The sequence below is a fragment of the Elephas maximus genome, chromosome 5 (genome assembly GCF_024166365.1).
Source record: "Elephas maximus indicus isolate mEleMax1 chromosome 5, mEleMax1 primary haplotype, whole genome shotgun sequence".
Lineage (NCBI taxonomy): Eukaryota > Metazoa > Chordata > Mammalia > Proboscidea > Elephantidae > Elephas > Elephas maximus.
Genome location: NC_064823.1, coordinates 137,464,408 through 137,479,804, shown reverse-complemented (window position 1 = coordinate 137,479,804; position 15,397 = coordinate 137,464,408). Strand labels below are relative to the sequence as shown.

Genomic DNA, 15,397 nt, shown 5'->3' with positions numbered 1-15,397 from the left:
ATGGAGATTTCACAGAATGGTGATGTCATTGGCTGGGACACTGTACTCAGCAAGAACTCTTCTTGGCCAGTGGTGTCTCATTGGCTTCATCCAGATGTAGATGTATTTATCCAGAGCAACATTTTCTCCTCAAAAGTAGAAGGAAAGTGGGGACCAGGTGGGCATGTTACCCTTTTCCTAAGGGCCCCAGTAGACCCAGGAAAGGCCTGAGCACATAGAAAACCAGCCAGTCAAGAAGGCTAACCTATAATTCTCCAAATTTTAGCTGGCTCCTTCTCAGGGCCTTGCCAACATGGGATAGAACTTTGTGCCTGTTTCCCAGGTCCACACGCAAAACACAAAGGAAAATGTCAAGGGGGAATGACATCTTAAGTTCTGCAGCTTCTAAGATCCAAGAAAGAAGCTCCATGCAGAGGCCATAGCTTGATGTGAACCCAAAGAATCCCTGTGGGAGCGGCCTGTGACAGTAACTCCTGGAAGGCCCAACATGGGCAGGGTTGGGGGAGGAGGTCAGAGTGCCTACCAGTGTTGAGGGTTTTCTTGATGACAATAGCAACCTGTCCCTTGAGCACGGAGTTGAGGAGTTTTACAATCATGACCAGGCAGGTGCAGAGGAGCAGCAGGGAGATTATCAGCAAGATAGCACCAATGGCAATATCCGGGAGGTTGAAATTCACAAAGATGTGCTGACCTGCCGAGACAACAGAAAAACTTTGTCAAGACACAACCACCCATGGCCACATGTTGCTGTTTATTCACCAATATCCTTCTCTCTCATAATAACAGAAGTTGTTGGTTTGGCACATGGCAGTCCAGGATAAAGACCCCATTTCCCACCCTCCCTTGCAGCTATATCTGGTTCCAAAGCTATATTCTGGTAAATGGATGCTCAGGGGATGTAACATACACACATCTGGGCAGTGCTCCTAGACAGAAGGGGTGAGCTGCCCTTTTTATTTTCCCCTTCTCAATAGCAGAAATACAGATATATCATGGATAACTCCCCAGGAATACAGAGCATCAAGATAGATGTTTGCTATAGAAGAATCCTGATCAAAAGGGGTAAAATGTATAACAGAATTCCAAATTCTCATGGAATTCAGACTTTCTAGAGCCATGGAGTCTTAAGCCAAAAATATTCCCTGAAGTTTTCTTAAATCCAAACAACAGGTTTGTTTAACTAGTAAAGAATATCTACCTTGAGCACTGCACTCTTTTAACAACTATATGGGATCAAATTGACAACAGCAACTCAAAAACTTAGGGGGCAGTGAATTTATGCTAATAGGGGAGGAACAACCTATTGTCAGAAAGAGCATTTCAACATCTATCCTGAAGAACAATGCTGTCAGTGATAGGAGAGTGTCTATACGCCTGCGAGGAAGACCAGTTATTATCGCTAGTAACGCTAATAGCATCTAACATCTATTGAGCATGTACTATGTGCCAAGCACTCACATAATCTATGCTTCACAAAACGTAACAAGGTAGCATTTTAATTATTGCCATTTTACACATGAAGAAACATGGGCTTGGCGAGGTTAAATCCAAGGTTACACTTCCAGAAGGTGGAGAAGCAGGGATTCAAACCCAGTGTATTATCTGTTTCCTTGGCATCATGTTTCACAGTTTATAGAGATGTTTTCTCTTGAGGCTGGACAATGAAGTGAGTCTTTAAAGTCACAAAGCTAGTCAGGGACAACTCCACGCTTCAGCCCAGTTCTACCAATGAATCTCATGCTGTTTTTTTACTCATAATATGAAGAACACTTTTCAACTAAGCATTTGAGGAGCAACGTGGGGTTGGATGAGAAAGTCAGAGCACGGGATATTGCTGTTTGTAAAACCCCTTGTTTACCAAAGTCTCTGAGTCCCTACGGTATTTCCAGAAAACCATGGTTATATCAATAGATATACAGCACTGAGAACATGGGGGGAGGGGGGTGATAAACTCACTTGATTCTCTGGGGGTAAATTACACCTGAAGAATTATGTTTAATTCTGGGCACTATGTATTGGAGCCCTAGTGGTGCTGTGGCTGAGAGCTAGAGCTGCTAACCAAAACATCAACAATTCGAATCCGGCAGCTGCTCCTTCAAAACCCTGTGGGACAGATCTACTCTGTCTTGTAGGGTCACTATGAGTCAGAATCGACTCGATGACGATGGGTATATCTTATTTAGAGAAGCGGGATATACAAATGAGTATAAAATCAAGATGGAACAGATCGTTTGCTAAGTTCTTCAGAGGTTATGTGGGTTATATGATAGAGACAGCATGAGCTTTGGAACTGACAGAAAACACCGGGCTTCAAGTCCCAGTTTAGCCCCTTACCGTGGGACCTAACTCACCTCAGTCCCTAAGCCTTAGTTTCCTCTGCTGTGAAAGCCCAATATAGGGTAGGTCCTCAGTGAAGCTTACTGCCCTGCCCTTCTTCCCTTCATTTACTGGGGTACCATACAGATAAGAAAAACCTATCAGCCTCCTGGACAGCCTATCTCAGGGGCCGAAGTCCTGCTGAGTTCCACTCACATTTGGCGATGTTTTCCTTGTAGGTCACGTTCTTCATGGTCCAGAATTGGAAACCATCCGTGAAACAGAGGGAAGGGGAAGTGCAGTTCTCGGGTGAAGGGACGGTGACATTCATCTCAGTCTGGACAGCAAACATAAGAAACTGCATGGTCCCCAACATTCACTTTTGGTGGAGAGTGGCAGGCAATGGGGGGACCAAGAGGGAGACATTCTACATGTCGCCATAAACAATGGCTCGATTGTATTGTTTATTTTTTTTAAGGACTTATTATTTTAACTTTTTTAAGGTGCCATTTATTATAAATACAAGGTGTGACTTTTGAGCCTTTATAAAATATTCTCGTTGAAGCTTGTTGGTCTCTGCCTGCTGACGTTGCTGCTCTATCTTTATTGGAAAAGCTCCTGGGACAACTGGGGACAGACAAAAGCAGCCTTCATACCTACTTCCTGTATTTCTTTTCATCTCCAGCTTTAGCACCTCTCAGGAATACACATATACACCCTATAAACAAGGATAAGCTATAACCCTGCTGCAAAGCAGGTTGAAGTTTCCCTGACTTCAGGGAAAGGATGCTGTGGTCCTTCAGAGGAAGAACACAGAGGTTCCCTCGCAGAACCTTCCAGAAAGGCAGGTGAGGGCTGCCACCATCTGTCAGCACCTGAAGATCATGAGGATGCACTGTTTCCATGGGTCCCTCCATAAATGGGATCAGAGGTGCGACTGTAGGAAAGCCAGGAATATGGAATCGAGTGGTGGGATAGGGCAAGGGGGCACCTGTCTCTCCCATCTGTCCTACTGGTTAAGGCAACCCAGCAGACAATTCCTCGACGTGGAATCTCGCTGGTCAGTTTTGATTTTCAGGGGCTGAATTTTTTTCTTTCCCCTTGCCTTCTAGTTGCCTTCCTTGAATGAATGTTTGAAGTTCAGGCACTATTCTTAGAAACTTACCATATTGGTGAAAGTGTGACACCAAATCTTGACCATACTCTTGTTTTGGGCTGTTTCATCCTTCATCGCAATATGTTTGATAACTTTTTTATCCAGCTAAGGAAGGCAATAGAAAGAAAAGAATCAGCACTTTCTCAGAACTGCTTTGTGGAGTTGCTGTTAGAAAGCTTCTGAGGAGATTAACAAAACTGAGAACCACTTCCAGTTACTCTCTCAGATGTCCCTAAAGCCCCACCTGCCTTGGCTTCTTCTAGAGGTAGTCAAGAGCTGTGTTTACAGACCCACCCACCCTTTACCATGTCTGTCCAACTGGTTGGGATGGGGCAGTTAGGTTCTTTCCCCTATCTGAAGGAAGCCAGCTTACCTGGATAATGAGCTTTGTAAAGGGATCTGTGATGACTTTCAGAAGATCTGGGGTGTCTTCACCATTCTTGAAGTGGAAGGTCTCCACCACAAAGTTGGTCAGGACCTCCAGGTAATGGGTGGCAGACTCCAGGGGCAAGAGCACAAACACCGAGAGCCAGTTGAAGAAGTCATGGACGGTGGCCCCTGCAAAAGCCCTATATGACAGGAACCCCACCCCAAGCAAACAGATTACTCAGATTACTCTCATCTGTACACGCGCATAAAGTCTTTTTCATTCTTACAATAATCCCAAAGTGAGTGGTATGAATATCTCCACTCAACAGATGAGGGAACTGAGGGCTGGCAAGCACAGAGGACATAAAGGCCACTGCATGGGCTCTGGGTCCAGGACCTCTGTCTCCACTCCTAGGCACATCTTCTCTCACTAGATCAGACAACACACAACTGGGCATCTCCCATGCTAGGGGGACACATATCCTATAAATGTTCTTTTATAGCTGTTTTGAAGAATTACATCAAGACCATTTGTGAATCACACACATTGAATGGAGACAACTTTCCTTTGAAAACGTGGGAGCTGGTACAAAGATAACCACAGAAATCCTCTACACAAGAGAATTCTTAGCTTTAAAGAAAGAATTGAAGATCATGGCTCCTTTGGAGAACCTCATAAAACACACGAACAGTCTCCATAGGATATAAGACTCATGTGTACCACTCTGTCTATCTGAGCAGGATCACAGACCTCCCCAAATTCTACCCCATCCATGCCCAGGTTAAGAAACTCTGATCTGGATTTTTCCCTCGATGAAAAAATTTGCTTTAAAAAATATCTACATGTCGAAAAAACTCCCCAACCAAGGGTATAAACTTGACAATGGATATAAACAGTAGAAGCAGAAGCTAATAACCATGAAGAGGGAATAAATGCTAAGCTTCACTAGTAATGAAAGAAATTAAAAGGGCAAATGTTCACCTATCACATTTTTTTTTTTTTTAAATCACATTAGCAAAGATTTTTTTTAATTAACTTTTTGTTGCTGGAGAGGGTGATTTAAGGGAGACACATTCATACACTGCCAGTGTGTGTAAAGGGATACAAATACTTTGCAAAATGTTTTAAGAGCCATACAGATGTTTGATACAGCAATTTGATATAGGAAAGAGTCCAGGAGAGAAAGAAAAAAATCCCCCCAAATGTTATGGAAAACAATCTATGTATTTAAAGATCACCCAACAAGAGCCAGTTAAGCCATATATTCCTATATGTCAGGCATATTGGTAGGTCTCATGTTTTACTATTTCTTACTTTGTAAGTCAGTGCTATCCTGAGGCAAAAACTGGTGTAACAGTGGAAAGAATCCATGATCAGAAGTAAGAAGACTTGGTTAGAGTTCCAGCTATGCCCTGCAGTGAAGTCACTTAGCGTATTTGAATCTCGGGTTCCACATTCACAAAATAGGCATAAAAATTATTATTAATGGGAAAATGGAGGATGACTGCATCAGATCACAAAATGGCAGAGGCTACCTATCATTTCAGAGCTGCTAAATTACATCATTAGATAACTGCCAAACCACTGAAAATCATGGCCCACTCAGGTTGACACATAGTGTTAATCTTTCCTCATTTGTTATGGCCAGACGCAGGTCATTAGTAGATTTTTTTACTACTGTCGTAATTCGAAAGGTTGGATTGTGAGATAGTCGATAAGTGAGTAGTAGGTATAATTATTTATAATAAATAGCAGTAGGTATAATTATTCACTAAGTGGAACCGTAAATCCTACCCTAACTGGCCTGGTTTTAACCACATCACAGGGCAAGCACGCTTAGAGCCAGAGCTTCCATCTATTGAGCACCTTGCTAAATACATCCGTAATGATTGGGTTTAATCCTCAGGACAATACTGTGGTGATGGATACTATTATTAAGCCTGCTATGCAGATAAAGAAGCGGAGGCCCAGGGAGTGTAATTAACTCTATGTGATCCCAATCCCCAACTGTACTCCACCGAAGATACTTCTAGGAGCCCCAGCAATGAAAATACATGTTTTCATTGGCTAATACAGCCCCAAACAATAAGTCTGACAGTGGCAAAGGCTGATTCGGAGCTTCCTACCTTCGGAACTCGTTCCGGTCTCCTGCCTGCATGAGCGCCACGATGGTGTTGGTAATAGTGGTTCCGATGTTGGCCCCCATGATGAGGGGGATGGCAGCCCGCACCGTCAACACTGGTCGGTGGAAAAGAAGATGAGCAAGTTCAGGAAGGAAGGCAGTGGTGGCTCAGTGGTAGAATTCTCACCTTCCATGTGGATGACCTGAGTTTGAGTCCTGGCCAATATACCTCATACACAGCCACCATCCGTCTGTCGGTAAAGGTTTGTGTGTTGCTATGATGCTTGAATGGGCTTCCACAAAGCTTCCAAACTAAGGCAGACCACAAAGAAAGGCCTGGCAATCTACTTCCAAATGAAACCTTATGCATTACAACAGTCTGATCCTGTTGTGCATAGAATTGGGGCTAAGAACAATAAAAAGTTCAGGAAAGCAGCGTGGCTGTGTTCCAGGTAACTGTGGGCACAAAGCAAGGCTGAGCTCATTCAAGCTGGTAATTCCTGAAACTGGCCATTCTTAGACTATTTGGGGTTATATACCTTGTTGTGAGTCTTATGGAAAGCTAGGGCAGCTCGCTGTAGAAATGTGCATGTGCAACACACACACAAAAAAAATCTGGCACACAATTTCGGAGAACTCACAGACACCCTGAATCTTTCTTTAGACCCCAGTTTAAAAATGTCTCTCCAAAGTTCTCTCTCCTCCACAGTACAGGTACAAGGCTAGATTAAAAAGACCAGGAAACAGCCAATGTTTAAGGACAGAATCAGTCTATTACCAAAATTTTCTGACTTAAGACGTATTATATTTTGAAGAAGTAATGCCTTTTTTCTCATCTGGTCCACTAGTTAATTTCCTAGTGTATTAGTGCGCTAGTTAATTTTGACCAAAATGCTGGTTTTGCTTACATTACTGGGGAAATAGCTTTTCATTAGCGATCTGGCCAAAAATTTTCAGAAAAGAATAGGAAATTGAGAAGGAGAAGAAGTTTGGGGCTATTATATTCCTATGTAACAGGCACCTTGCAATTTTTGTTTCATAGACAAATGCTACTACCCCCAAGGCAAAAATTTGGACACACTAGTTAATTCACTAGTTAGTTCACTGGTGAATTTTGGGCAATATGTTGGTTTTGCTTAGGTTATTGAGGAAGTAGCTTTTCATTAGCGGCCTGGCCAAAGATTTTCAAAGAAGAGCAGGAAATTGACAAGGAGGAGTTTGGGACTCTTCCCCATGGGAGCAATCCATTCCTTCAGGCCACAGGAAGAGGGATCAGCCAGGTATGTCTCCAGTCGGAGAAGGCCCAGCTGGGGAGAGTTTAAAAACGCTAAATAATTCAAAGTGGCTGAAGATTAACCAGTGCAAACTGGTCTGCCTTAAAAGAACCTATATCAACTCAGTTGAAGCAAACACCAGTTTGGAATGCCATCTCCCTGAGCTCAGTCATCCCAAAGCAAATGTACAAAGTGATTAGATGTCTTTATTCTTAGCACTGAGCAGCTGTGTCCAGTGGAACTTTCTGTGATGATGGAAAGGTTCTACGTAGCTATTAAGTACTTGAAATGTAGCTGAGCAACATTTTATGTTTAAAATATAAATTAATTAAAGTTAAAAAATAAATAGACATGTGACTAGTGGCCACTGGACTGGACTTGCAATTCTACAGAATTCAGAGCTAAGTCCTCAAGCATTGGGTCAGGCTCAATCATTAAAACCCAAACAGGAGGCTGTCTGGAATCAAGGGTGGAGCTCATCATAGTTGGACAAAATAGGAGGATAATGGTGACAAGGCATGAACATATATTAAGAGTAAATGCCAGCCTTTCCAGGTGGACAGGTAAATGTTGGAAACACACATTCCCAGCTTTTAGAAACATGGTCCACAGCTCTTTGAAAGACGGGATCATGGGTCCCGAACTCACGTGAGGCAGCAACCATGCTGACGATGATGGATGAGGAGGTGCTAGAGCTTTGCACCATGGCGGTCACCAGGACTCCAATCACCAGCCCCACCACAGGGTTAGAGAGCATGACGTTGTCACTGAGGAACTTGCCAGCCACCTTTCCTGGAAAACAAAATCACAACCATGCGACAGTTGGTTCGTTAGGCACTAGGTCAACAGAAGTCTCCATTCAAGGCCAGCTGGCCATGGGGCTTGTGAGTCCAGTCTCCAACCCTATATAATTTTCTTTCCATGCTTTTTCCCAATGCTGCCCAGCTGCCACAAGAGACCCAGCCTGCTGGCTTCCCCTCACATGCCCTCCCATCTCCACTTATCTGGCCTAGCTCCCCATCCAACAGTGGCCCGCCCCACCACTTGTCTTGTTCCTTCACCCTACATCCTCCACCTTTCAACTAGACAGTTTGAGCAACCCCAGAAAGCTCTTCTCTGGGCTTTTCTGACCACAGACCTGGCATCAATTCTGTACTTGGTTCAGGGGATGCCAGTTAGGCACCTGACCCCTAATTCTTCTTCTAGGACTCTGCAGTGAAGTCCTAACATAAAAGAAGATTCATCTTCCAAAAGCAAATCTGAGTGAATCTTCTCATTCTTCTCATCTTTTCCAACGACCCCTCAGCCCCAGCCAGCCTAAGTTCATAACAGAAACCTATTTTTTGAAAGGTTTACAGTACCTCTAAGACCACCAAACATGCAATCAAAATACATTGATGATTACTGATGGTTGGAAACAAAGAAGAAGGATCAGTAGTGGAAAAATATGGCCTTGATGGTAGAAAAGACGCTGGAGATTACATGATAGAATTTTGCAAGACCAATGACCCATTTATTCATTGGAAACATCTTTTTTCAACCCAGCCAGATGAAATACACAGAAATCAAATTGACTCTATCTGTAAAAGAGACGATGGAGAAGCTCCATATCAGTCAGAACAAAGCAAGGGAACAGCTGTGGAACAGACCATCAATTACTCAAATGCGAGTTCAAGTTAAAACTGAAGAAACTTAGAATAAGTCCATGAGAGCCAAAACATACCACCTGAATTTAGAGACCATCTCAAGAATAGATTTGATGCATTGAACACAAACGACTGAAAACCAGACCAGTTTATGGGATGACATCAAGGACATCATACATGAAGGAAGTAAAAGGTTATTAAAAGACAGAAAAGAAAGAAAAAAACAAAATGGATATTAGAAATGACTCTGACACTCGTTTTGAATGAAGAGTAGCTAAAGCAAATGAAGAAATGATGAAGTAAAGGAGCTGGATAGAAGATTTTGAAGGGCAGCTCAAGAAGACAAAGTAAAGTATTATAATGACAGGTGCAAAGACCTGGAGATGGAAAACCAAAAGGGAAGAACACGCTCTGCATTACTCAAGCTGAAATAATTGAAGAAAAAATTCAGACCTCCAGTTGTAATACTGAAGTATTCTATGGGGAAAATACTGAATGATGCAAGAAGCATCAAAAGAAGATGGAAGGAATACACAGTCACTGTACCAAAAAGTTGATATGAAACCGTTGAAGGGGGTAGAATATGATCAAGAACCTATGGTACTGAAAGAAGAAATCCAAGCTGCACTGAAGGCACTAGTGAAAAACAAGGCTCCAGAAACTGACAGAATACCAATTGAGATATTGTAACAAATGGATGCAGCACTGGAGATGTTCACTTGCCTATGCCAAGAAAACTGGAAGACAGCTACCTGGCCAACCAGCTGTAAGAGATCCATATTTGCGCCCATTCCAAAGAAAGGTGCTCTAACAGAATATGTAAATTATCGAACAATTTCATTAATATCACATGCAAGTAAAATTTTGCTGAAGATCATTCAAAAATGTTCACAGCAGTGCACTGACAGAGAACTGCCAGAAATTCAAGCTGGATTCAGAACAGGACGTGGAACCAGGGATATCATTGTTGATGTTAAATGGTTCTTGGGTAAAAGCCAAGAATACCAGAAAGAAGTTTGCTGTGTTTTATTGACTATGCAAAGACATTTGACCGTGTGGACCATAACAAATCATGGCTAACATTGCGAAGAATGGGAATTCCATAACACTCAATTGTGCTTATGCAGAACCTGCGTACAGATCATGAGGCAGTTGTTCGAACAGAAGGAGAACAAAAGCAGAACAGAACAAGGGGATACTACGTATTCTAAGAGAATAACCACTTTAAACCACTGTGTAGTTTAAAATCAGAAAAGGTGTGCATCGGGGTTGTATCCTTTCACGATACTTATTCAATCTGTATGCTGAGCAAATGATCCAAGAAGGTGGATTATATGAAGAACATGGGATCAGGATTGGAGGAACACTCATTAACAACCTGCATTATGCAGATGACACAACCTTGATTGCTGAAAGTGAAGAGGACATGAAGCACTTATTGATGAAGATCAAAGACCACAGCCTTCAGTAGGAGTTACACCTCAACATAAAGAATATAAAAACCCTCATGACTGGGCAAATAAGCAACATCATGATAAATGGAAAAGTTGTCAAGGATTTCACTTTACTTGGATCCACCATCAATGCCCAGGGAAGCAGCAGTCAAGAAACCAAACAATGCATTGCATTGGACAAATCTGCTGCAGAAGACCTCTTTAAAAGTGTTTTAAAAAAAAACAAAGGTGTCACATTGAGGACTAAGGTGTGCCTGACCCAAGCCATGGTATTACTTTAAATAGCATCATATACATGCAAAAACTGGACAATAAGGAAGATGGAAGAAGAATTGATGCACTTGAATTGTGGTGTTGGAGGAGAATATTAAAGACACCAAGGACTGTCAGAAGGAACAGATCTGTGTTAGAAGAAGTTTAGATAAAATTCTCCTTAGATGCAAGGATGGTGAGACTTCTTCTCACATACTTTGGACATGTTATCAGGAGGGATCAGTCCCTGGAGAAGGACATCATGTTTGGTAAAGTCGAGGGTCAGCTAAAAGGAGAAAGACCCTCTACAACATGGATTGACACAGTGGCTACAACAATGGGCTCAGACATAGTACCGATTGTGAGGATGGTACAAGATCATCTTTCTGTTGTGCACAGGGTTGCTATGAGGAGCGACTGGATAACACCTAACAAGAACAAGGCTATTAATTGAGGTGCAGAGAGACAGTGTGACTTTCCTAAGATTACACAGTTACTCCAGGGCAGAGTGAAGACCATCCTTGATGCTGCAAGGGACCGGGGGAACAGTAGTAGCGGCTGCCCCTCTCATCTTCCCCTACAAGCACCCTCTCCCCCAATTCTTCTAGGCCATAAAGAAGAGTGGAACCAAGAAGTGCAAACATCTTGGCCTTTGGTATCTCTTGGAACTGAGTTTTAATTCCACTGTGAACCTTGGGAATAATTACTGCTCTCTCTCTCGGGCTTGTACTTTGTAAATGGGAAGGGCTTTGGGGTGGAATAAACTATGCCCTTGAAAATGCCTGCAAGCAGTTGGCTGTCAAAGTGCCACTGGGGGCACAAAGGTTACCACGCATAGGGCAACTTCACCTCCAGATCCCCTCGCATTGCCTGGCCATATCAGTACTAGAAGATGTTTGGACAACTGCCATGGGTGCAGATTCCCCCAGCCTGAAAAACCCTGTCCTCCTCCCAGCAAAGGCCCAGCTGCGGCCTAAGAGGGCAACCATTATCCTATAATCCCACAGGTGGGGAGGTCCAAAGACATCATGGACCCCTCAGAAGAAAAGTCCTCATATCAAACTGCTTTCTCCCTGGGGCTTGTGGACAGACATGGGGCTGTCAGAGCCGATGAGTCATCAGCCTGGCATTGACTGAAGCCTTGGCTCCTGCCTAAGCCACCCTGGCAAATCATAGCCTATTTAGGGGCCTCAGTTTCCTCTTCTGTAAAATGGAGGGCAAGATTAACTCTGAAGTAGCTTCTATTCCAAAAACATTCCAGGATCCTGCAGCTTGAGGGCTTGCTAAGTTGTTCCATCTGAACCCAATTCAATTAGACACCTCCCACGTCCATCCATACCTCCAGCCAGCTGAAAGGCACTGCTGAGGACATCCAAGGAGCACACGAACAAGTAGAGAAATCCCAGAAGTAAAATGAATTTCCCAATCCCTTGGAATATACATAGAATCTTCCCTTTGATGTCTCTCTCTGGGGGTAAAAAAAAAAAAAAAAAAGCATGAAGGTGAATTTTAGTGTCTGAAATACTGAGACCTTTAGCAATGAGCTCAGAACACTCCTCCTGTGGACAGAGGCAGTCAGGTGGAGCAGTGAGCTCTTGGGTATAGGAAGGCCAACAGATCCAAAGTGTCCATGGACGCAGTTTTCAAAGCAGCCACCACTGTAGTCCATTTAGCTAGCCCCCTGGTGAAGTGACTCTAAAGGAGCATTTGGGAGGAGGCGTTCAATCCAGGACACAGACAGGCAAACCAGGCTCCAGGCCCAGCTGAGCCACACTGTTGCTGAGTGAGGCAGGTAAGAGGCCACCTGCTAAATGCTGGATTAGGGATAATGGCAGAGTATTTTCTAGAATGTGGCTTCATGACAGAAATTGTGGAGGGCCTTTAGGCCCTGGTCCCTCCCTGTGATGCTCCTTCCTTGACTGCTATTTTCTCCAGTCACTTTTAAAGCCCTGCATGGTCCTCACCTCCTTCTCCCTCCTTCAGCATCCCCCCATATTCTCTCTCTAGGCCTTGCTTCAGTATCTCCTCTTCCTGATTAGGAAGTGAGAGTAGGAGAGGTGAGATCCCTCCTATCGCAGCTGCCCTGCCTCCCAGCTCTCCTCCTTCCCAGCCCAGTTCCCCTCCTTCTCAGCTGCCATCCATCCTAACTCCAGCCTCCCTTCCCTCCCAGCTCCACAAACCTTACACCCTGCACCTGGAAAAGAAATGCAGAATTACCTGCACCCCAGCTATTCTGGCTGCACATTCGCCTGTCTAATTGTGCCTTTCCACGATGCCTCCATAGGTGCCAATATCCTCGTATAGGAGCCGGGAGCTACTGCAAGTTCATGTGCCTTGTAAGGCATTAGCAGGTGAATGAGGTGTCCCTGAGGCCTGTGTCCATGATGGAAGCAGGACACATCAACCATTCTTCCAGGAGCCTCCCCTGATGTCCACGTTCAGGTGAGGGGCCGTACAAAGAGCTCTCTGAGACCAGCCGGGGGCCTTGTCTGTTCACAGCTGTGCTCACAGCACCAACGACAGTACCCAGTACATGGCTGGCATGCAACAAAGAGCAAGACAGTGTCTGCCTTGATTACAACCCCAGTGCCTGGCACATTTGTTGCATGACAATTCTGCTGTAGGAACAAATAGCCCTAACAACATATTGTGCTTTAATTCTAAACTGCAATGACAGCCAGGTGGCATCCCTTGTCGGGACCCTTGATCTAAGACATGAGAACAATGAAAAGGGGGAAGGTGACACACAAGAGTGAACAAGTGGTGCCAGTACCTGCAATGGACAGTACCCCTCCCCACCTCGCCCCAGCTGTAATGAGTTGGCTTCATTTTTACCTGACCACTTGATCCCCGTGTCCTGAAGTACAGGCAGGTCCCAGGGGTCTTCCACCTCTGTGGATGCATCGTTGACTGGCACAGTGTTGAAAGAAGACAGATCCATCTCAGTTACAGGACTCACGGAGGCATCTGCCCAAACAAACGAAAGACAGGAGTCAGACCTGAGTCCCTTGGGTCCTCACAGGAGGCCAGTCCTCGGCTGAATGAGCACTACTCACTTTTAGCGGCCTCTTCACCTTTTGCAGGCGTGGCGGACTGCTGACTAGTGGCCCCTTCAATGCATTTATTGGGGTCTGCATGGACATTTTCCAACTCAGGCCAAGAAGCCATTGTCTGTGGATGGAAAAGGAGAGCTTAAAGAAGCCACCCCCAAAAGAAGGCACATGCCTAGAAGAAGGTCAGGTAAAGTCCAGTTGGCGTGATGCGGGTACTGCCATGATGGGGAGAACCCCTGGTAGGAATGCTTCTCTTTGTGGGGAGTAGAGGAAGTGTGGGTGTCACGCTCATGCTATACCTTCTAAGTTTGGATCTACTGAGCCACATTTTACTCATCCGTATCCCTCGTCCAGCCACTTGTCTAGAGTGCCACCACATCAGACCACTTCTTCCAGTAGGTCCGATCAGCCTCAACTGTACATAATTAAAAACCAGAAACGAAACCCACTGCCGTCGAGTCGATTCCAACTCACAGCGGCCCTAAAGGACAGGGTAGAACTGCTCCGTAGAGGTTCCAAGGAGCGCCTGGTGGATTCCAACTGTGGACCTTTTGGTTAGCATCTGTAGCACTTAACCACTACACCACCAGGGTTTCTCTACGTAATTAGTTGACCCTAATTGTTTTGCTAATCCTTTTTTTAGGAGTCCTTTAGTGATGAAAACAGTTAAGCACCTAATAACAAGAAGCCTCCTAAACTCTAAAAAATAAATGTCTGCTCTTTAAAGCCACTCATTTGTGGTATTTCTGTTGTAGCAGCGCTAGTTAACTAAGACGGGAGGTGGGGGGTATGGTGAAGAGGGTGGACTCTGGGTTAGACTGCTGAATTTGAATGCTGGCTCTACCACTTACTGGCTCTGTCTCATGTCACGTAATCATCCACAGGGCTAACACATATGTTGCTTGCTCTGTGCCAGACACTGTTGTAAGTGCTTTCCACAAATCAACTCATTTAATCCCCAAGCAACCCGATGAGGCAAGTTGATTATCCTCATTTTATTGAGGAGCAAACTGAGGCACAGAGAGGTTAAGGATCTTACCGAAGGTCACACAGTAAGTGGCAGAGCCAGGATTTAAAATCAGGCACTTAAACTGTGGGCTCCAGCAACTGTGCTTTTACCTCAAAGCTATGCTGTCTCTACAATATCACCATCTGAGAATTTGGGTTTCCTAGCTGTGAGGCCATTCATCAGCCATTTTCATGTTATCACTAACTCTGTCTAGCAGTAACCACTCCTGCTTTATCATTATCTTTATTATCATCACTGTCATCATCTTCATCGTTTTGCTATTTCTCATCTGTTTTGGGATATTAGATCACCTCATTCATTTATCCCTTCAACTAACACAGTGTTAACCACATGTAAAGCAAGAGTAAGCAAACCTGAAAAGGGCCTGACGGAGCTACTTACGTGCGTGACTTCTTCCTAGACTTAATAACGTCTGCCTTGGGGGATCAGAAAACTTTTTCTTACTGCATAGGTTCTAAGCAGTTGAGGTCACCCTCAACTCAGGCACCAAGCCTGAGGCTTTACAAGGACATACGATAATACAAACAAGACTAAAAGCTATTGCCACAGAGGGCCTTGGGGTAACCAGCAGGGACCGGAATTGTGGCCCCAGGCCTCATCAACATCCCTCCAGCATGGGGAAAGATGTGGCTCACCTGCAGGTATCAGAAGTGAACTGAGGCTCCTGACCTACACAGGATCAGTGGGGACCCCCATTCCCTGCCTCCTCAGGGCAGACAGGGTG

General features: G+C 44.4%; 1 protein-coding gene across 1 annotated transcript in view; it reads right to left on the bottom strand.

The window, feature by feature from the left end:
- The window catches only part of LOC126077247 (sodium-dependent phosphate transport protein 2B-like), a 57,847-nt gene that overhangs the window by 2,344 nt on the left and 40,106 nt on the right, over positions 1-15,397 (bottom strand). Inside the window, exons 3-11 of the mRNA XM_049886398.1 lie at positions 13,647-13,761; positions 13,426-13,557; positions 11,930-12,058; positions 7,887-8,030; positions 5,969-6,080; positions 3,846-4,041; positions 3,482-3,577; positions 2,533-2,653; positions 524-691 (exon numbers count right to left, since the gene is read on the bottom strand). Of these exons, the coding sequence (XP_049742355.1) occupies positions 524-691; positions 2,533-2,653; positions 3,482-3,577; positions 3,846-4,041; positions 5,969-6,080; positions 7,887-8,030; positions 11,930-12,058; positions 13,426-13,557; positions 13,647-13,761 (1,213 nt within the window). The remainder of the gene's footprint in view (positions 1-523; positions 692-2,532; positions 2,654-3,481; positions 3,578-3,845; positions 4,042-5,968; positions 6,081-7,886; positions 8,031-11,929; positions 12,059-13,425; positions 13,558-13,646; positions 13,762-15,397) is intronic.